The 23,986-nt window shown below is 38.0% G+C and overlaps 1 protein-coding gene across 1 annotated transcript in view; it reads right to left on the reverse strand.

The window, feature by feature from the left end:
- Window positions 1-1,199: 1,199 nt before the first annotated feature.
- ahr2 (aryl hydrocarbon receptor 2) overlaps window positions 1,200-23,986 on the reverse strand; it is an 83,098-nt gene continuing 60,311 nt past the window's right edge. The window contains exons 3-11 of the mRNA XM_077226210.1: window positions 13,478-13,602; window positions 11,640-11,729; window positions 9,053-9,173; window positions 8,634-8,773; window positions 8,204-8,406; window positions 7,985-8,094; window positions 7,669-7,810; window positions 5,829-7,584; window positions 1,200-5,064 (exon numbers count right to left, since the gene is read on the reverse strand). Of these exons, the coding sequence (XP_077082325.1) occupies window positions 4,957-5,064; window positions 5,829-7,584; window positions 7,669-7,810; window positions 7,985-8,094; window positions 8,204-8,406; window positions 8,634-8,773; window positions 9,053-9,173; window positions 11,640-11,729; window positions 13,478-13,602 (2,795 nt within the window). The 3' untranslated portion in view covers window positions 1,200-4,956. The remainder of the gene's footprint in view (window positions 5,065-5,828; window positions 7,585-7,668; window positions 7,811-7,984; window positions 8,095-8,203; window positions 8,407-8,633; window positions 8,774-9,052; window positions 9,174-11,639; window positions 11,730-13,477; window positions 13,603-23,986) is intronic.

Raw genomic sequence — 23,986 nt, forward strand, 5'->3', positions numbered from 1 at the left:
TTTAAAGCGAGGTAGCCTAATGAATAAAAGATTATTCAAAAGTGATTGTATCTCCCCAATTTTGTTTTAGGCCACTCTATAAAACTGTGGCCAACCACACCAAGTAGTTACAAGAAAACCCATATTATTTCTTTGTTCTTTCGTCAATTGAAGCAGGGCAGAACGACTAATTTAACTCGCCTTGTTAAAAGTTTCATTTTACACTTGTAGTACATTAACGTTATACATGATGAAATAGTAGTCCTACAGTATATGTAGGCCTACTGGCACACATTCGAAATATATACATTAGCGCCCCCATGTGGTAAACTCAGGTAAACTACACCCATCTGTCGGTCTATAGCCAAATAGTCAATGCTTAAAATTGTTGATTGGCTGTAGTTTTTAAGATATGCTGTACTGGGTCAGTATACGACAATTGCCTTGGGAATGGTGGAGGACAAGTGAGTAATAAAGGGAAGGGATCTCAATATTAACCAGAAATGACTATGAGGCGCTGTTTACACATGGTCGTTTTGGTCGATCGGATCACAAATAGACGAGGGACTGAGACTGATAATGATTTAACAAATGCATAATTATCCATGAACTTGATAAATGTTGTAGATGTGTTTTACTATCCACAACCAAAAGCCTGTCAACTTGCTTGTGCAAACTTTTTCTGAGTCGATCAAATTTTATTCATTCGGACTATAGTCCAAAATGAGTTTTCGACTACCTCTGAAGTGGTCGAAAGTTGACAAGCTCAAAACGTTTTTAGATCCCTTTTACATCTGTATTTAGCGTCGCCCACTTGTGATCCGATCGACCAAAAACGCATCTTAATACCAGCTAGGTGTAAAAAGGGCTTAAATACATCTCTGACTGGATCTATGATGACTTGGACATTATTACTTTTTAGGCTAAACGATGGTTGATGCAATCAGAAGCAGGCATATAACGTCATAAAATATCTATCTATCTATCTATCTATCTATCTATCTATCTATCTATCTATCTATCTATCTATCTATCTATCTATCTATCTATCAGCTGGCCTATCTATCCAGTTTTTGTGCATTTAAACATGTCCAATAAAATGACCAGCTAAAGCCATTGAGTCATTGACCCCCGTTTAATATGATAACGATATCAATAATGAGAGGCACAGCACAAAAAAATCAATAGATAATACAAATACAAAACAAACAAAAGCTATATTTTATATATGTAATATAGAAGTGTGTGTACAACTTTTATTTGTGGGACATCCATTTGCGTATATATTTTACAGTTGTGCGGAACAATGTACAAAAGATATATAGTAGCCTACACATAAAAGCATTTATAATGCTGGGTGCACAAGCAAAGAAACAAACATACAATAATACAACAAATAAACAAAGATACTGCATTTAAAGAGAGGCCTCACAAACATGTTGTTAAGCAAAGACACGGGCATCTGAATTGTTAAGTAGTATTTCTTCCTGAAGGATTCGTAGTTTAGTGGTGAATGGTGAGGACGTCCTAACATGAATGAATGATTTTTTTTTGGCACTGGGGGAGTTCAATGCAGAGGTCGATTATTGGTGTTTTGTCCACTGTGAACCAATTTTAAAGGGGAACTAGGCAACTATTTCAACTTAATAAAGAAATCATTTGGAAGGTTAAATAATCTTTTCTGGTGAAAATGGTGACTTTCCCCGCTCCCCCCAGCGTTCCCAGGCGGAAAACCAACCTTGCAACATGGGGACTAACGTCCCGGTAAATTGGAAATAGGAAGTCTCGTGAGAAGCGAGAACAAGCGAGAATCACGATCTGCTTTACAGCAATTCGACAATTCGTCAATGTTCTATGATACTGTGTATGATGTATTACCCACCTCGGTAGACATAGCGCCACACGATAAAGTTGGCCGGCTCCGATAATAACAAATGCACATGAGCAGCGATAGAAAGGGGGAGGAGGGTGCCGCAAGTGAATTTTTTACGACAGTGTTGTGAAATATACGCCTCACAGCTGTAGGGGGAGCTCGTTGAGAAAACATGCGACAACAAAAGTGAAAATCAGCCAAGAAATGGCTAGTTGCCTAGTTCCCCTTTAATTTTAACTGCATTTTACAGGTACAGCAAATTAAAGGGTAATTTTCTGGACCACTAAACCCTGTCTAGTCACAAATTACTAATATTTAGGCACCCTACTTAAGTCATAAACATAGTGTAATAGTAGAGATTCCTAAGCAGATGGACAGGATTAAAGCGACAAGTAATCTGTCTGTCATCACTAAAAAGCCAAATTTCAGTTTAAAAAAGATCTAATCTCAAATACAGTGGTTCTCAACTGGTGGGTCGCAGCCCAAAAATTGGGTCGCAGGTCTGTTTTGATTGAAACAATATGACCCAAACACCACAATGTGTTTTAAACGGCGAATGAATGCAGGAATTGATATTGTTTCGAATTTAATATCAAATTAACATTATTATAAAACACCATTAAGGGCATTTAAGTAAGCAAAGCAAAAAATAGATTGAGAAAATGTTCGTTTTCAATTTCACACAAGTGTGGAAAAAATTCAATTGCGAGTACTTGAGTTGCATAAATAGTAGCTATGAACAAAATGGCATCTCCGCCATATAAAGCTATTAAACATTTGATTGAAATGACATTTGTATGATAAATGCCACTGTCAAATCTGTCTTGAAGCAAAACCACTTGAGAACCACTGATTTAATATACATCATTGTGGACGGAGCTTTATCGCGTCGAAGGACATGGCGTGAAAGATATTTTAAAGCATGAAAACGAAAATCAGAGCAAAACAAATCCATTGCTTTTATTTGTGCGTAATCGGTCAACTTTACAAACTGATAAATGTATCAATTAGCCAACTGATCATCCATTAACCAAACGACCATTTAGCGATTTACTAACCTCCTCTCTTAACCAGCAGACATCCAGCAATAAAACACAGAACGCTCTAACATTACATCAAAGACAGCTCCTTTAGCTTTCAGTACAAACGAAAGCAGAAGGGAGAAAGTCACTAATCTCAGAAAACAAAAGGTGTTTTAAGGCACTTAAGACAACAAACGGGCAAAATGCGTGTCATGTAACTCTTGAACTGTGAGGCTATGTACAACACTCAGCAAACTAGCATAATCAATTCCGTCCATGCTAACAACAACCAGTTGTTAAAAACTTTGCTTCTCAGATTCCATTATAGCTGCCATTTCAATTCCTTTCCTCCTCTGCAAGCCACGACCATTTCATCCAAATAGAGCTAAAACGGGAGGGAATAGGTGAAATATCCTTTGGGGAGAAAGAAATTAAGGCACACAGTGTTCCCATTTCAGATGATGAAAGGAAAAGGCTTCGGGTGCACGAGTTTGTGGTTATATATATACATATATATATATATATATATATATATAATATTATTTATTCACTGTTATTATCACACCAAACTTTCTGTTCTTACTGCAGGGTAGAAGAACAAATCTCAGAAGCAACAGCTGTCGAAAACACAAGTTTCTACAAGAAAATGAAGGTAAAAAGGCTTTTCAAAAAGTAGGTAGTGACCCTTTTTTAAAAACAATAAAACCAATCAGTCATAATTCCACAGCTAAGAGTAATCTCATACAAATGTTTTGGTATATTTATACATTCAAAATGCTGAATCAAATGGCTTTAAATTCTTCAAAAAAGAAAAAAAAGGGCTCAAAGCGGTCTACAAACTTTGGGCCTAATTCACGAAACACTAAAGGGACACATTTCTGTGTAAATTGCATTCAATTCTATGCGTACAATTCACGCAGGAATAGTGTTACGAACGATTCACAGAAATGGTTTTTGAACACATTCTCTAAACTTTTTGGCTGCTGCTGTATTTCCTGATTGACCAATAACGACATAGACGAGTAAAGAACGACACTATAGACGAGTAAAAAAGTCATTAAAATTTCACTGTGGCCGTAAAAAATTATCAAATCTTTTTCGACTAATATTTACTTTTGTTTGGGATCCTTCTTGATGACTTGTCTGTGATGTCTTCTCAAAACTCTCTTTTTCTCTCACTACATTTTACCTTTCCTCTGGAGGCAGGATACACTGGCTGCTGTGATTCCTGGCACGCAACACGATTTAAGAATTACTATTATTCTTCTATATAAGCGAATAGAAAGGAAGAGTGTAATCAGCTAATTAAAAGCGGAAAAAATGGCTCAATGGCATTTCCATAATTTCGATTATATGCATACAAAAGTACAAAAGACGATTATTTAACAAAAAAACTGAACAAATAAATGATAAACAATAACATTTAGATATTGTTGTAATAGACATGAAACATATGTTTAAGGCAAGCATAAAAGGGTGGCAAGAGCAGACGGTACTAAAGAGGGTATCTTGTACTGTTCATTTTTACTCCTTGAATGGAAAAAGTGTTGTGTAGCAGAAACGGGATTTTCTGGGACTATTGATTTCGGTGGTGTTTTTTCTTTACCTCAGAATCTTGTCCCCGTAATTAAAAGGTTGCTCCATTCCTTTTGCATACTTCATAAATGAACTCTAGGCTTCCTCGCGCACACACATATACACAAACAAACACTTGCTCACACACCTCTCCTTGCCATTACACTCTCTATCCCACTCCAGAATGGCGGAAAAAAAGAAGAAATCCAATCAGGGATGAAAGGACATGCTTTAAAAAAATAAATATGAACTTTCTTTTACTGCTTATTTCTCATCAGAGAGGGTGTGAATAAGTGAATAAGTAGGTAAGTGTGAAAAAATGTGTGGTCAAAATTGCTTTCAAAGTTCTGTAATGTCTCTTAGGTTTTCAGCCCAGAGTGTCATCAGAAGCGGATGCATCTCTCTTGAAGGGACAAACAACTTGCTGTATTTATGAGTGCGTTTTTTTCCTAGAAACAGGCAATGCACTGTTGATGTGTCAGTCGCTACATTGGGTGGGATCTACCACTAATAGTCACAGCAATTGCTTTGGTTGTTCTCGGAAAAGTAGGTGGTTCCATTGGCCAGTGAGGGAAAGAGATACGTTCCTTTCTCCTCAAGTGGACGGTTTGCAATCTGTGAAGGGACAAAATTGAAACCATTAAAGGAATGTTTTGTCTATTCCATGGTAATCATGTCATGATATTCCTTAAGTTGTGCATGGAAAAGAATTTAAAGCAGAACTCTCTACATTTTGAACTTTTGCACCCAGCCTGTGGTTACTGACACATTGTTTTGATGGCTTCCTTTACTATTCAGGGTTTTGTACATATTTAAAAGAACTTTAACTACAATGGTTTTGTCTTATCCAAGACAAAATCTTAACAGCATATATTAATTTTTTATTTATATCCAAGCAAAATGGACAATATAACTGAGATATACTGAAATTAATCAAAATTGAAAGCTTGTATATTAGAATTGAATTGCATCAAGAAATATGTTTAGTCACCCAGAACTACTCTGTATTGCCCACATGTTGAAACAAAATAACTGAGCACATTGTGAATAGATTAATCTAGAGTATTTGTCCCCCTCAGTAGCTCTAGACTTCTTCAAAAATACTTCTTTACACATGGTGACAAAAGTAAAATCCCCAAACTTTTCTTTCCCACAAAGACTTGTGACTGATGGTAGAGCTGAGATAACCCAACCTGTAAAAAAAAAAGCCCTGGATGTGTGATGACACATTAAGCCTGGGGTAAAAACGGCAGTTCTCAACAAACCAGCGGTGTGCAAAAAAGCAAGCGAGCACACACGTTTTTGCTTTGATCGGTAATCTAGAGAGCACGCTAATTTAAAGTTATAATTATACAATGGATTCAATTAGTACAGATTACCTGTGTCTGGCCATTGCAGGAGAGATACTGCTGAGCAAGCATGTTATCTGGAGTTAATCCAAGTGGGACTTGACAGGCCATGGGGCTGATGTTGGTGTCCTCCTGTGGGATGACTGGCGTGTCCACGATTGACTCGCTAGGACCTCTCTGGTAGTAACAGGATGCTTGTGTAGGACTCTGGGTAATCAGACCTTTAGCCCTCTGGCAGGATGACATTGAAGATACTGGATCGGCAGAACCATACTGCATCCCATTCACCGAGGGTTGAGGCGTGCTTGTGAACATGCAGCTGTTGGAGGTCTGCTGAGGATAGACGCCATTTGCAGCTGTCTGGGGCAGGAAGCCAGACCCGAATGCTTGTGCGTTTGTGTGCGACAACAGTTGTCCAAGCAGGTCTCTTTGGACGTCTTTCCCTTGGCCGATGAAGCCCGTCATATTCTGATGCCCGCTGGAAAACGATTTAGGGACCTGCGGAGGGGTAGGCTGGGATTTCTGCCAGGCAGGCAGTCCCGGATTGGCAGGATTTTGAGTGTGAAGAGAAAACTGTCCTTGTAAGTGGGTAGTTGGGCAAGAGTGCAGTCCTTCATCTTGTGAACCTGAAACATTACGGCCACAAGAGTTCAGCAGGTTATCCACCATAATGTTGCTGTCGGACACCCACTGAGGGTTCTTACTGATTGACGGTTGTTGGGGAAGTGAATTCTGGAAGCCTATTGGCAGGGTGGAAGTGCCCTGCAATAGAGGGCTTTGAAGAGGGATAGTCATTGCGTTGGGATGGGGCTGGTTTCCAGTCTGTAGGTTTCTCTGGCCACATGGCATCATTCTGTTCTCTTGCACGGCACCAAGCCTGACTTGGCTCGGCTGCTGACTACACTGCATGGCAAAAGAAGGATTAAACATGATGTTATTATTGCTGGGCATACTTTGGGTTGTCTGGTCTAGTCCAAATGATTGGACGAAAGAGTCTCCAGGTAAAATCTGTTGCCCCATATGGGTGAGCTTGGCCATCCCATTTCCAGGGCTACTGGCATCCACTCCATCATGGATGTTAATTCCGATGAACCCACCCGGACCTTGGGTTCCACCAAGCATCCCTGTCTGGCAGTTGAATGCCTGGTTAGCAGCTAAGTTATTCTGTAACTCCGGCCCCTCAACAAATAGACCCGGGTCCTTAAGCTGTTCAGACAATTGAACACCACTTTCCTTGAAAAGTGCATCCTCGACATAGGAGAGGATGTCGTTGGTGAGGATTTTGTTAAGATCCATATCGTTGCTGTAGTTCATCCTGAGCAGAGTGTTCTCCCACTCCTTCAGCTCCAATTTGTCCACATCAAAATCCTGAAGGTTGTCGCAAAAAGTGGTGTCCCCGATAATCTGCTGCAAGGTTTCCATCATGTTCTTTACCACACCTTCCTCCTTTATCTCAGCTACAGTGTTTGTGGCTGACGGCTGCCAGGTGTTCCCAGGGACATTGAGCAGGGCGTGGCTATCCCTGAAAGCCTTGTCAAGCGTAAACTGTGAATTGGGGTCATTGTTCTGGTTGCAGACAGAAAGATCCTGGTTCAGCATGGAGCCAAGAATAGAATCTGGGTCCAGAGATGGAGGTTTGTTTATCTTCTGGGCTTTGCTCTGTTTCTGAATGTCATTGATGATGTCCAGTGTGGGGCCAGTCTCATACAAGACACCCTCCCCAGTGGTGCAGTTAAAGGGTAGCAGCAACTTTCTTTGACTGAGGTGTTCCTTTCCCTCTTCATTACTACAAAATACAGACATTATATTCATTAGAAAAACAAGGAGATTAGCTCAGAAACTACATTACTAAAAAGCAGGTTTTACTTACGTTAGTGCTCTCTGTCGAACAATTATGAAATCTGGCCTTCCTCCTTTATAAACAAGCCTAGCATTGGACTGCACCCAGATCCATGTACCCCATTTCGAGAGAAGTCTGAAGACGGTTAAACCACTTTCTCCTGTCTTTATCACTATAAGAGCAAGTAATAGAAAACATATATTTTAAAAGGTATTCTATAGAAATCAAACTGATAGTCTTATGGAGTTCATAAACTCAACTCATCCAAAAGCCAAGTTGAACATCTAAGAATGGACCTGTCTTTGATATAATAGTAAATACTTGGTCAAGGTCTGATATAACTCACTTCTGACATGGTTGTCAGCACAGTACATCATGTCAGCAGCATGAATGAACTGATAACCGGAGCCTCTCATACACAGCTCAATCTCAGTGTAGCCCAGAACCACTTTCCCTCTGCAAAATGAGAAATAGATAGGAAAAAAATGTTAACACTGTTTATACCACTTCCAAAAAATGTATTGGACCAATCTGATGTTGTCTTTTACTTCAAACACAAAGCTACCTTGTGTCGATACCCAAGGGTGTGAAGTCCAGCTTGTGTTTGGTTTGGAAAAGAAGAGTCTTGCTTCTGATTTCCAAGATTGAGGGTGGCTGGAGGGGTGTGGCTATGACAAAAAGAGCCAGCTGAGGGTGGGACAAGGTCCCATCTTCCACCAATTTGTTTTGCCCATAGAGATATTTCAGCCTCCCCTGGAAGTTCAGGGCCTAAGGGGCAAAGTGAAGGACATGAAAGTAATTTTAGCCCCATGAGGGTCCGACACTGAGAGTAAACAATCCACAGCAGATTTATTTACACAGCTGTTGCTGTTACTGCATCATTGTATACCCAGAAAATCAAACCTGGTTGAATATAACACAAAGTATTCATCTAAAAACATATACATTTTGGTTTGGACTGGCATAAAGGTGTAATAGACATCTAGGATGTTTACCAAGAAGCCTGATGAGTTGTCAAGGAGGCACCGGAATCGGCAGCAGAAGCTTCGTTCCAGGAAAGATGAGTTTTCTGGAGGGATGTGTTGAGGGTTGTAGTTTACCATGTCTCTGGTGATGTCACTGCTGCTCTGCATTGCTGAAGACAAAAGAGGAAAACAGTGATGTAATCGGCTGTGAATCACTAACTGTATTCATCATCTTGGGTTTATACAGGGCTCCATTTTATAAATCTGAACTGATCCTCCAACAGCTTGTTCTCCACAAACATGCTTCCTTGACTCAATAATGATGACAGCCGAAATCTGCTCATTGACAAAACATTCACCGCTTGGCACCGCAGTAAATGCTGACAACATCTTACCAGGAACTCACTGACCCTATTTAAACACCAAAGTTAGGATGAGTTGCTACTAACCATCGGATCCTTCGCTACCATCGCACGAGGTGGGATTGAGAGCGAAGTGTAGTTGTCTGCGGAACATTGCCCGATCGTCTGTATGGATGAGCTCAAATACACTCTGGTGGACCACATCCGACTGTGAAGACAGTGAAAGAGGACATTAATAAATACATACATGATCACAGGGCATGTTATGCACCCAGCATCTCCTAATAATCCACTCCTCCATTCAGTATGGTAAAGTTTTTTCCACTGTCACAAACAAGTTCTCATGTAGTTATTCTCTTTCCATTATGTAATTGCAGTGTTTATGCCAATAAAATGCAGAGTATAGTCTATTGTGCTGGCTCATATTGAAAAAGCATTCTCACATTTGTCTCTAGAGTTTAAGAGGAGATCTCAATGTCCATTTTAGGACTGTATTTAATGTATATCAAAAAGTAGATGCTTCCCTCTAGAGGCTTGGCATAGTAACTGCAGCTTGTCTGGCATTTTTCCTTTCGGCCAATGTATTTTCCTCCCTGTGTTCTCTCTCCCTCTCTCTTTCCTCAGAAGACCAATGAAAACAGGCAAGCTTCTTCTAAGTGCTTGTGCTGTATGCACGCTAATTTCTGCATGCTGGACGGTAGGGATGAAAACCAGACAAGGTCCAGAAACCATTCATGACAACTAGTGCCAACAAACACACATTTAAAGGTTAATGAGGACACACAGGGTAGGGAGTAGAAAGAAGAGATATATGTTAATTGCTATACATGTTATGTATAGCATATATACATATGCTATATATGTTAATATGCATACATGTCGCTGATATTTAAACATATATAGAGTAAGTATACACAGATGTTTTTCAACAGGGGACATATAATGATGCTGAGCCATTCTATAACATCTAAAAATAATAAAATTAAATACTAATATTATTTATAAAATCATATTTTTCAGCCGTTTAATGCATATCCTAAATTTATTTGAATAATCAAATCAAACTTCCCATCTAAATACCAAATTATTGCAATATTCACTTCTACAGTAAACACATTTCTTAATTTTAAGCAACCAAAAAAAGGATAGTATATCATAATAAATATAAAAAAATGTTGTCCAGCCCTGTTAAGAACTGAATTTTGAGGAGTAAAAGCACAGAACACTTAACACTATAAAAATGTCAGACACCTACATGATAGAATAATGTAATTAAAAGTATGTGAATAGTTATAAGCGACCTAAGTCACAACAGGTGTTGGCAGTGGGTATGTAATGTATTTATGCGTTTATGTGTGCAGGTGGTGCTGACTGCGTAACCGTAGCGACCTGGACTTGCGTTACATGCTAGAGAGGGAACGTCACTAGGGAAATTGATTTAATGAGGAAAAACAGGTACACAATCACAAACACACACTATATATACAGATGCACATCAACAAACACAATGAAACCGGTCTTATTTACATATCATACAGGTGTATATATACATATACATTATTTTGGTATGCACATACTGTCTGTATTGTAATATTTGTGTGTGCCTAGAGCGAGAATGTATTTGAGTAGGCATTGTGTAATGTATAGCCTACTTGCTATATTATTGTTGGATATAGTAATGAAAAAGCTATTGTTAATATGATCCATACATAAAAACTATGCGTACAATACACCACAGGAACACATACATAAGATCTTTCACAGAACTGGCTGCGGTTCTCTCTCTCTCTCACACACACACACACACACACACACACACACACACACACACACACACACACACACACACACACACACACACACACACACACACACACACACACACACACACACACACACACACACACACACACACACACACACACACACACACACACACACACACACACACAAACAGGTTTTGCAAGTTCTTTAATGAAGTATCCAAACATTCAATTTGACTCTCTTTGATGTTCTTTTTCTGAGCTTCTCGTCTTTTATAAACAAAACCAAACTATGTACGATATGCACATCACAGGGTGAAAGAAAAAACACTTAATCGCTAAGCATTTGCAAATATTAGCTTACATCATTTTGAATAAGTCTTTCAAACAGGACAAGGAAGAAAACTTGAACAACATCTGAACAACATTGACTAGTTTGTTCAATAAAAAGACAAATCCTCACCAACGCCACAGATGTTTAACAGTAAACAAACCATTCCGATTAAGAAATCGAACCCAGAGACACCTCAGCAATTTTTCACAACCTACTTTCACGCTTCAGTTACGGAACAGTAAGCACCCGTGACCGACATTCGGGCCCACAGAATTATCCTGACGATAAGAGAAATTCATGATTCCTTGTTGAAATACTCAACAAACAAGTGAAGAATGATTGAAATGTTTCCAACTTCGCAACGCAATAGGATTGTTTGAGGCCAGTAAACTAATAATAATTGTTCTTGGTAAACAATACAAAAACAAAAAAAGTAAAGGTGGGCAGAGGGCTAGCTTTTGTTTAAGCCACTTACCAGCAATAATTGTGTTGATTACGAAATTTTCAATGTATGACTAGATGACTAATGTTAAATAAAAGATGAACTTCCTAAAGAAAAGTTTTAAAGTAAACTCGCCTGATGGAAGCCCAGGTAGTCCTGTATAGTTGAAGACGAATAAAACACGTAACCTTCGGCGGTGACAACCAGAACAAAGCCATTGAGGGCCTGAAAAAAAAATTAGACAAATATGTGTTAAAACATGTTAACAACAAATTGCACGCTAAGTCAAAGTTGTATGGAATGAAATATTTCATAAACAAAAACAGAAAGGTTAGTTTTGGTTTGGTTTATTCCTGGTACACATTGTGCGATTTTGGGCTGTCCCAGACGAAAGATGACCAATCGTGGTGATTTCTGTGCCAGTCGTGGCTCCTAAACGGTGGTCCTACGTCATACGGCAGTTGTCACAGTCTTGCGACCAAAGATAGCCAGTGATAATTTTCTGACTGTATCAGAAATTTAGCATGATTTCTCAAGGTGTTTGCTGCTACGACCTACATTTACTGACTGGCCAATAAAAATGCAACATGAAATGGTGTATTGATCAACGTGACATGGCGCTAAAACTGAAAACTACTTACCTCAACTCAATTTGCAAATTTGGCAAGCCAAGTTGGCCTCTTTTCCCTAGTCATGACCGCGTCCATATTCTCCTCTCTTGCCAAAATGCAATTAATCCTGCTCTATTCGTTTACCACTAGCGCATGCTGATGACGTTTTATGTACTGACGTCTATACTAACTTGCGTCGTAGCCTACGATTCAATAGGTGTCATCATCGCACAGTCTACATGCATGTCGTATGCAAGTTTATTAGATCCATGTAGTACAGTGTGAATTGTAATGGATTGCCGAAATCGCACAATCTGTAGCAGGCATAATGCGAAACACAGCGTCTGGGATTGTGAGTGAGTGTAAGACTGTAGATGGGTGGGGGTAATGGGGCCATTTTTCTTCTTTTACATCTTTTTTTTTTTTTTTTTTTTAAAGTAAACATCCCATGTAATTATCCAGGCTTTTGTTAAGGTGTTGAAAATGACAACAGACAGGGGGTGAATATCGCCGCTAGTCACGCACAGGAACCAACAGCCCTCAAACAATAGAGAGAGAAGAGAGAGAGAGAGAGAGAGAGAGAGAGAGAGAGAGAGAGAGAGAGAGAGAGAGAGAGAGAGAGAGAGAGAGAGAGAGATGTGACTGAAAAAGAAACTCACAATATTTGTAGGTGGAAAGCAACGTGATATAGTTTACAAAGAAAAGATAACATTGCTCAACAGAGGAGAATCTCAATTGCTTAGACTTAATTCCATTTCACCAAGCGTGACAACAGCTACAATTAACAAAATGTCAACCCAAGAGTTTATGACATGGAAGTTTAGGAGTTTTATTTGAGCGGGTATAGATGGACTTTATGGCTATTGTTTATTTTAATATCCTTCCAAGGAATCAGGAAACGTTCATATTTTTACCTGCTATGCACACACACACAAACATAATGGGAAATTACCGACTTCTTTGCACAGCCCAGAGTGACAGTTTGCATAAATAAATAACGAGGGAGCAAATGAGGATACACAAAAATGAGGGGCGATTTAGAAAACGTACAGATGCTTGGCCACGACTTATCCTGAATCGGTAGAAACAGATTTACGACCCCTGCGAATAGCAAATCCATCTGACCTTAGATTGACGTGAGGAAAAATGGGAAGACCTCCCAGAAGATGATACTTATCACACACACACAAACTCACAAAAAGATCCGGGGCATTTTAGGTGAGAAATGAGGTGCAAGGTGTTTATAAAATGTGTTAATGTTGAGTGTGAGCGTATGTAAACAAAGTGGGAGGTCGTTTTGAAGATTCCTGTTAATTCTCAAGAAAAGAGATCAAGGAATTGGTGCTTTTCCATGCGTTTTACCTGCAACAACAGGTCCCCCTCTGAGAAACTGACTCCATCCAGACTGGTGGCTGTCTGTCCATTTCCTCCAAATGTCCCTGTCCGGTCACTTAGCCATCCATTTCCTCCTGTCTTTTTGCCTGTGGCTAAAGCAGAAAGAGTATAATTACTAAAAGGTTACCATCATGAATGTCATTTCTCTCTGCCGGTTTGATAAGGAGATTGTTTGTATAAGATTTAAACCATTCTTTCAGACAAATAATATTAAACAATCCATTACTTCATAAGAGACAGGCCAAAAAGCATTAAAATAAAATAACTTTACAGGATTTTGAGCTATGTGTTTACAAAAAATGTAAAAGTAAAGTTGACACCAGCAATTCATCATTAAAGTTGTACATTTTGCTGAAAAATCTATGAAAACATCACATGACCAAGCAGAACGTCACTACCTTTCCAATGTGAACTCAGGAAGAAACTAGGACTAACATGACCAATCAACGTCATCAACAGTTTTCTCTCCAGATCTCTTGAACTCTGTATATTGTTGTTGCTTTTTATTGCTTGCCTTCTCACTCTCAACATGTACCAAGCAAAAATGTGTTTGAAAACAAAGGCCATTATAGTAAAATTTACAAGGTGCTAGTCAATTAAACAAATTGTTTTTTAGCTAAAGCTTCTTTTGCTGAACAATTGAGTCTTGCCTACTTTGGTTACACAAGCTACAACATCAACATCATGTCCAAGGGCAACTAAATGTACTAACATGTTACGATATCAATAAGGAACCGCTGAGGTAAACAATGAAGTAAACTGTGAGGCACAGCCTGTGGTACAATCTGATGTAAACTGAAGTCTGAGGTAACATTTCAAGTCAACTGAGGAAAAATGTGAACTAAGCTCTAATGCAAATCTGCAAGGTAAAATGCGTAAAATGTGGCAAGTAAATTGATGAAATTTTAGATTTATTGAGGTAAAATATGAGGTAAATCATGTAAACTAAAGTTTGAGATTAAATAAGGTAAAAAAACAGAAACAAACTCTGAGGTAAAAAAAAAAAGTCAGTCAAACTGAGGTAGAATCTGTGGTGAACTAAGGTAAAATCTGAGGTAAATGTGAATTAAAGTTTGAGACTTAAATGTTAAAAAATCTTATTAAACTCTGATGTAAACTGTGAAGTGAGCTAAAATAAACATGTGAGGCAAAAAGTGAAGTAAACATGCAATATCCGAGATAAATCTTGAGATAAACTGAGGTCAAATCTTTGATGAACAGAGGTAACATATGAGGTAAAAATCTGTGGTGAAGCTAAAAAGTGAGGAAAAGTGTAAAGTGAGGTAAACTCTTATGTAAATGAAAATAAAATATAAGGTAACTCTGATGTAAACTCTTTGGTAACCCACTACCTTTGAGGTAACTTATGAGGTAAACTTTGTGGTTAACTCTGATGTAAAATCTAAGTTCACTTGACGCTCAGCAATGACCACACTGAACGCGTGACAGTCTTTTATTATTAGAGTGAGAGAGAGATTTCAACACTTTCACAGCGCACAGGACATCTGAACAGACACACACTTCACACACTGCAATTTTATGTATGAGGAAAAAAGTGTACAAAAGAACCTCAACTGAAAACATTCAGAATGGCAAAGATAAATTTTGCAAATGTTAAAATGTTATGTTAATGTCAAATACTTGATTATTTTTCTGTGGTTTCACCATATTTTCCATACATTCCATTTCAGTATCGATTCATTTTAAATTCACATCACTAAATACATTTTTTTAAAAACTAAACTAACTGATACACATCACATCTCTAATGTTTATCGTCAAGTACGTGTTAGACTATAGTAGGGAGGTTTTTTTGTGTGTGGAAATGTCTAGAGCTAGGCTAACGCTGAGCTAACATAAGCCAGTGGGTGCGGCTCGCTAAGCCATTTCCTCCCTGACCGGCGCAGATGCCTTGCTATTTCTAGACCTTATCAAAAGCTCTCTATCGTAACCCTTGGAGGAAAAAAACGGAGGAGGGGAAAGAACAGCGTTTTTCTGCTAAGCACCAAAAATATCTCCCTACAGGACACAGATGTTTAGAGATTATTTGGCGAGGGGAAAAGCCGAGGCGAACTCAAACCACTTTAAACATGAACTGCTGATCGGTCTGGCAGTTTAAATTGCAAACGAATGTAAAAAAAAAAAAAAAAAAAAAAACGGAAAAGAGAAAAAAGGAGAAAGACGGAGACAACAACATCGTTCTATAGACGTTCACCACAGATCTTGATGAAGAAGTAAATAGGGGTGTAATACAAACTCTACCACCACACCAAAGAAATAACTAAAGTACGGACAGCAAAGAGAGCGAGGGGGAACTCTTGATGAGGAAAACAGACCACTTGGCCCCTAGCGCTTGCTAGGCTTCTAAAGCTAAAGAGCGCAAGCATACACAAACCGAGGCAGCTGCTCAGGAGTCTCAGAGTCTACTGACACACAACAACTCATTGACAGAACTATACGCAATTGTATGCCGGCCTAAATGAGTTCGCATTTGGCTTTGCCCCTGCTGAACCCTCTCTGACGGTCTGGACGTTCCTGGCACGCAAGTCTGTCAAACATTGGCAGCCTATTGGCCGTGTGGTCCCGTTCCGACTCTGTATTTAAAACTCCAGTCTTTCATAAGCATATCGGGCCTGTTATTAAAAATGGAGGTTTGTGGAACATCTATGTAATCATGATCCACCTCTTCTTCATGGATAGCACTGACCTCCACCGACCTGCTTCCAGAGAAGAATAAAATGATGAAGTCCGGTGGCCGAGTGGTCATAAGCTGCACACACACACACACACACACACACACACACACACACACACACACACACACACACACACACACACACACACACACGAACCACCAATCTATTGCCGTCTGTTCATCTGCCATTACAGTAATTCAACACACATGGCCCCTCAATGTAACCAGGACGTGCTCTTTCCCTCACGTTCCCTCTCTCCTTCTGTTGTACGTCTCCCTTATACCCTTCAATTTCGTATTGGGAATCTCTCGACCGCAATCGCTAAACCCGTTCTTCACTCACCGTGTGTAACTGGAGAAAGTGGGAGGTCTGGTGTATGGTGATCAGGAACAGGGTGAACTTGTCTAATATGGGTCATTAAATCTACCGAAAGGCCAGATCTAGGCCCTGGTGCCTCCCACTTAATGAGCTCATCTTTTATCTGCCTTTCATCTTTTCTGTACTATTCTTTCTTTCGACATTTAACTCTCAGTAATTGTGCTCAAATTAAGGCAGATTTGAATGCAAGCTTGCGGTTGATTGTGGAGGACTACACCCTTCTTTGAAATACCAATGATACCCAGTTTTTACCCACGCTTTTTGACCAGGAGGTCAAGAACATCTCAACCTATACCGACGACAGTGTTTTTTAAACTGTTGTAGAATGCTATTACTTCCGAAAACCCTGGACTAGTGATGCATAAAATTACTTTTTTACCAGATAAGTTTTCATTTAGCCAATAGTCAGAACTGAAAACAATTTTCAGTAATTAAACTTTAGTAATTGGGTAACAACTCAGTATGCTGTTCAGGGTTTTGTGTTCACAATCACAGTTGAAAAACCAGTGATGTTTTTCAGACTCCTCTCAAATAAATGTAACATATTTCTGCTAATCTAGCATCATTTTTTAGCCATGGTGTAGTGTGTCCATGCATTTACCTGTAGTAGCTTTTCCATACTATGAGCATGAAATGGTAAGTGCTTCCCCAATGACTCGTTGTGTCTGTATCAGTCAGTGATTTCAGCCCTCCAAAAAAAATCTGTCGAAACCTAATTTTTTTTGGTGCTGTTTCAGCACCCAAAAACTTTCTATACAGCACTACCTTGAACATTACCTGTCATTGGACTACTCCATAAACTTTTGCTCTTTTAGTTTTTAGTAATATCTACAGCAGGGTTCCTCAAATCCATGCCTGGAGGGACATTGTCCTTCAGAGTTTAGCTCAAACCATGATCGAACTTACCTACTAGAGCCCGACCGATATGGATTTTTGGGGGCCGATGCCGATACCGATATTAGGGAGTAAAAAAAGCCTGATACCGATATATCGGCCGATATTATTTATGTGTATATTATAATACAGTAGCAATATTATTTATGTGTATTATAGTACAGTATACCAGTCAAAAGTTTGGACACTTTTCTATTGGTGTGTAACTTTTGATGGGTACTTTACACAGTAGCTATAAACAGAATAAATATATTTTATAAACACGTTTTGCAATGATCACTCAAATGTGGTAATCAAACACTTGTGTGACACAGATATGTAATGGAGGCAGGGGGAATGATAGAATGAGAATTATACAGCTGAGCTGTAACCAAACTAGTTTGCATTGCATGTTATATTATATTATATTATATTCTAAATACTGTTGCATAATCTTCACTAACGACGACTTTGTCTTTTAATTTAGTCATAACTTGTATCAATAAATATATAAAAAGTGTCACTGACAAAACCTTATTATCTTCTATTTTTACTCTTAATTCCTCTAATCTCTACCAGTGGAGGAAGAACTCAGATCTTTTTACTAAAGTAAAATGAATAATATCATAATGAAAACGTTTTTAATTACATATGTACAGTACTTTTATACTATTTTAAATAATTAGTAAGCAAAATGTACTAAACGTGAAACTAGGCTACTCTTAATGCAAAATGGCCCTATATAAAGTGTTATAATTATATACATTTTTGGAATATTGCTTGATGTTGTAACGTAGCGTTATCAGGCAGAATGAGCTTTAACACTGTGTCTACACCGGACGCGGCCGTTACTGCTCGCGTCGCAACAGCTGTTTACACTAGACAAAGCAGAATCAGTTTACTGTCGGAGATCGCTCGCGCCACGCATTTTTAATCAATGTTTCATCAACCAATTGCCTTAATAAATAAGAAGAAGGCCTAAATATAGCAGACAATATAATCAGGACTTCTCAGCTGCGCGCTTGCAATAGTCACAAGCTCACACAATACGTGACAGAGGCTTGTAGCAGAGAAATCAATTCTGTGAATTACACCGCGCAAATCACAAGTAGGCTACTACCCACCGGATGAAGAAGGGTTGGCTCTCAGTCTCCACAGGCTACATAAAATATTCATTTTATTTTATTTTATTTTATTTTATTTTTCGTGTTTGCATTTATGAGGAAAAAACAATGTTACAGACGCGACAGTTCAGCACTACGGACGTGAGCGCTCTGAAAGCGGCACTAATGCTTTGAAACTTTCACATAGACATCAAACAGAAAGCACAAAACCTTTCGTTTCAAAGTGAATTTCGTTTTGTATTAATTGTATCTTAATTTTAATCAATGTTTCATCAGCCATTTGCCTGGATTTAATTTATAAGAAGTAAATTTAGCAGACGATAGATAATCTCGACACGGAAGCGCCTGCGGGTGAACTGGAGCTCGTCTCATGAACCGAAACTCAGCGTATAGACCTGAGAATTGAAATATATCTATATTGAAATGTCTACTTTTAAACAGAACAATTCAAAACGAAAGACAGACAGACTCATGTAATCGTATGAAATGTGCATTTCTCTCTGGCGCGCGCTCACTGAAGATCGCGAGTCAGCATCGTCAACTTCATCTTTGGCTGACACTGACTGAAAACACTTGTTTATTAATAAACAATTAAAATGTCTCCTTGCTATATTTGTTGTATTCATAATCATTATTTTTGCCAGTTCTTGTGACAGCTTTTAGGTGCTTTATTGGCAGCGCCACCCTTACATGAATCACCGTACCCGCATTTTTAAAAATATTCATTTATCGGCCATTATAAATGCCGATACCGATAGTTAGGAAAATGCCTAAAATCGGCCGATAATATCGGACCGCCGATATATCGGTCGGGCTCTATTACCTACCTGCAATTTTCAAGTAACTCTTAAGACCTTGATTAGCTTGTTCAGGTGTGTTTGTGTGGGGTTGGAACTCTGCAGGGCAGTGGTCCTCTAAGGGTATGATTACAGAACAACGATATGCTTAAAACGGAGACGTTTCCTATTTAGTGTTCCACGCACAGACGACACCATTGTCAAAACGATCCCCATTCACATAGATCCGCGGAAACGAATAAAAACCCTGTATGCTGCTGCCAGGCCATTAGATGGTGATGAAACACTATAGATGCGTAATATGCATGTGCATGATGTCAACGTCTTCAGAGATTTGCATTTTTGTTGTTTACACGAAGACCGTTTTCAAAAACTTGCACTTTGAAACCTGTTTTCAAAACTTGTGTTTTCAGGCACCCAAAACGCTGTTGTTGTGTAAACGAATGTCCAAAGCACAAAAAGTGTTACGTTTTTAGTTGAAAACGCTGTCGTGTAAACAGCCCCTAAGACTGGATTTCAGGAACCCTGATCTACAGTATAATCTAAAACCCTAAAACAATGCAAAACGCTGTTTATAAAAAGAACACTCAATGTCAAAACACTCTAGTCGCCAAGGCTTCACATTGTCAAAATTGTGGCCAGTGAAAATGCTGAGTCTCTAGTAACTTTGGAAAACCACTAGCAACAGTTGCTGTTGAGGCTGCTGTCACTTAAGACCTGACACACGGATCCATTATACTGTAATACGTTTTTTCTTTCCCAACTGTTTACATTCACTTAAAAACATAACTGACTGTGTTTATGTTAATACTCGCCAAGGCGGGGTTGTGTGTCAATTCGCTGTCGGAGAGATTAAGGCATTAGCGAATCGTGAAAACACAACACATTCTGCTAGTGTCTGGATAGTGTCTTCCGCTAACGCGAAGGGAGGCACATTGTGTGTTCCTGAGGGTTCAAGGGAGTGAGAAATTAAGACCGAGAGAGAGCAAGCGAGGGAAACCCACTGGGCTCTCAATTGGCCTGTGGTTTAATAACCTCGCGTGCTGAGAATGACTGCATCCTTGACAGCACCTGAACCCTATTAGCTAACAAACTGGACCACTTCCCAGACGTTTACCAATCCTTTTCTTCACCTCCCTTGACACTGCGAATGTTGGTCTATAGAAATTATAATCTCTCCTTCTCTGTCATTCTTTTCCTTCTCCCATTTATTGAAATACATAAATACGCAAACCTGTATGCAATGTGAAAAACACATAATAAATGCTACACTATACTGTACTAAATACGCTGGCGCAAACCCAAACAGCTGTTACGTAAAATCTGTGGAGACAAGTTTCATAGCTGTGAAAGTACAGTACGTAATTTTTATATATATATATATATTTTTTTTTAAATATTTTTTTATATAGAGAACAAGGAGTCTTTGTCTGCATGTACAAACACATAGTTAATGTTAACACGCTCTTGTCAGGTATCAACATTGTTCGAGCTGTGTTTTTAACACTTCATGATTTTCGGGGGAAGTTTTTCAAAATGCTGCCAAGTTGTTTTTATTGCGTTGTTTGTATGCGCTACAGTCGAACGCAAAGGGAACACAGTCGATTGATTTTTATTAAACATATAGATGCCCACAGCATTCAAAGAGTTTGTGCGACAGTAATGTCTTGTGTTAGGCTATATTCTGGCAAAATATGAGGTTCTACATAAACGAACACACTGCACCCACCCACTGGGATTTTAAAGGCTTTGAAACTCCAGTGCTGAATTGAGCCATTGTTTTTTTTTTTTTTTTACCTTGTCAGAAAAGCCCTGACTTTGACTTTGATTCTCTCTCTGTTTCTGTGGTGGGAGGCAGGTTTAGACTTGAAGGTATGAGGATTGTGTTATCTGTGTCTTCTAAGATACCTCTCTCACACACACCATCAGCAATCTCTCCAGTTTCTGTCTTTTGACAGAATTCCAAACGAGTGTTGTCTAACCAGGCCTAATTTAAAGTCTATGGGGGATTAACACTGATGCTGCTGTTTATTTACACATTTACAAAAAAAAGAGGCAGATGCTGCACAGTATAATTCCTAATCTTGAGGGAAAGTGCTAGGTTACAAACAATGCCGAAGACAATGTGTCTGGATATAGGCCTGGTTATAATGGTTTTCTCCATAATTTGATATATAACTGATGTCATTATCAACAAATATTAACACAAAATAACATCTGATTTCTGTGGGTGGGAACAGCAAAACATTGATTGCGGCAAGTAAATAGCACTTTTTGCCTGCTGAGTTTTGTGTAAAGAAGAAATCTCTAATTAGTCTAATTTACAGTATACTGAAAAAATACAAATTAATTCATTTAAATAAATTAAATACATTGAATAAACAAAATCACATTTTAAAATATTTTTTAAAGTAATTTATATGTACAGTACTCAAAGCAAAGTGTTATTTTAGCACAGATTTTTGTTAACAGAACGAGCCTAATTTACACAGAAAGAAGGCATGATTGTGCTGAAAAATTGCTAATTATTTAATTAAAATGAGTAAACGCATTAAATAAATTAAAAACACGCAGCACAGTGTTATTTCAGCGCTCTGTTTTGTGAAAAGTTGCAATCTGTAATGAACCTAATTTACATAGAAAGACGGAATGTTTGTGCTAAAATGACAAAGTAAAATGTAATACATTTACATGCAATATTTTAAAATTAAACACTTTTAAATATTTTATTTAAGTAATACTTTTAAATAATGCTTGTTCATGGTAAAAAATAATGAATTTATTTCAATTTTAATACATTTAAGTTAAATTCATAAATGTATTTAAATTAAATACTTACATATGGTAAGTATTAAATTGAAATAGAGTACAGTTAATTTAGTACAGTACAGTAACAGTTTATTTAAATATGCGAAGTCTGTGCCTGAAGCGATGCGATAAATTCCGTCTGAAGGAATTATGAAAGGTCACGACCTGTGCGTGTACATGTTTGTGTGACCCTGATGTTAATCTTGACAGAACTGACCTAGTGTTTCACCCAATCAAATGCCTGTGACAAGTATTATCAAAACATGCCTTACTAGCTAATAAATATCTCTGGTAGTAATAACGGCAATAGTGTAAGTATACCCTATTTTACTGTCGATTTGTATTGTTGTTCTTGTGCTGTTCTTTCAACACTCTTTCAGTAAAGTACACTATGTTGTCATTCTGCACATGAAGGGATAAACAGGCAGTGAGAGCATAGCAGGAAGTGTTGTGTAAAAGAGACGGGGTGGAGGAGGATCATGAGACTTGTACAACTGCTTCACTGTTTACATAGCCTGTTTTCTGTCAGGCAAAAGCATTAAACTTGAATTGGCCCTCTTTGTCAGAGAGACAGTGAGAGAGCATGGCCTGAATGTGAGGAATGTATCTGGTGAATGTAGAGTGTAAATTATGCCATCGTCATATTCATTCATACTGTATATTCCACAATATACAATTTATAGATTAAAATATTAATTGTATGTATTATATATATATATATATCATAAAATAAACATACAATAAGCAATATATTAATGATAATATATTTATTAAATAACACATATTTCAGTCAGTGAAATTAAGATTTTAGTTGACAACAACAAATGTATATTATAATAAATTATATATACATTAATACATACATATGCATTAAATGTTTATATATATATATAATATTTTTTATGATAATATATTAAGGAATGTATTTATAATATATTTTAGATTAAATATTGTAATTGAATTGCCAAAAGTAACACTATGACTAAGAAAACACACACACACACACACACACACACACACACACACACACACACACACACACACACACACACACACACACACACACACACACACACACACACACACACACCATGTTCCGAATATAATAATTTTTTTTCTTAGAAATGTATTATTATATAACTCAGATTGGCTACAGTTCATTTTTATAGTATGGCAAAAAATGTGATACATTTGACCAATATTTACCATTATTTTAATAATAAAAATATTAAATATGAAAATGATTTTAATTATAAGGTATAGTTTGAAAAAGGGCTCGTCGTCTTGTAATCGGAAAAATACGGTATACGATACATTATATATATTAATGTATTCATTATTAATTAAAACCATAATGAATTCAAATGAAATATACTTATATATAAAATAAATATATTGATTAAATGAATAAGTCTTGATTAACACTAAAAATAAATCGTAAATTAAAATAAATATTATTATTATAAAATAATATTATATCTCCACAAAAGCAAAAACTGTTTTGCTCTCAATCTCTCCCTCCCACTCTTTCTGCTGTGATCTCTGCTTATGTCCACACAAACAGACTTGACCCTTGACCTCTTGAGATGAAGCATGGTCCACCGGGGCTGTCGGGAGACGTTACAGTGTATATTCTGCCGCTGTGTTTGAGTGTGTGGGAGAGGTCTGTTTAATTTGCTCTGATAGCTGTAACCGTGCCATAATGAAGGGCAAGCTCTCGACCCCTCGGTTAAACAACCAGAGGCCTGAAGTTTATGGAGGCATTTATCAAGCTTGTATGTTGATTAATTAAATGAATGT

The sequence above is a fragment of the Siphateles boraxobius genome, unplaced genomic scaffold (assembly GCF_051911475.1).
Source record: "Siphateles boraxobius isolate OS27281-9 unplaced genomic scaffold, OSU_SipBor_1 13, whole genome shotgun sequence".
Classification (NCBI taxonomy): domain Eukaryota; kingdom Metazoa; phylum Chordata; class Actinopteri; order Cypriniformes; family Leuciscidae; genus Siphateles; species Siphateles boraxobius.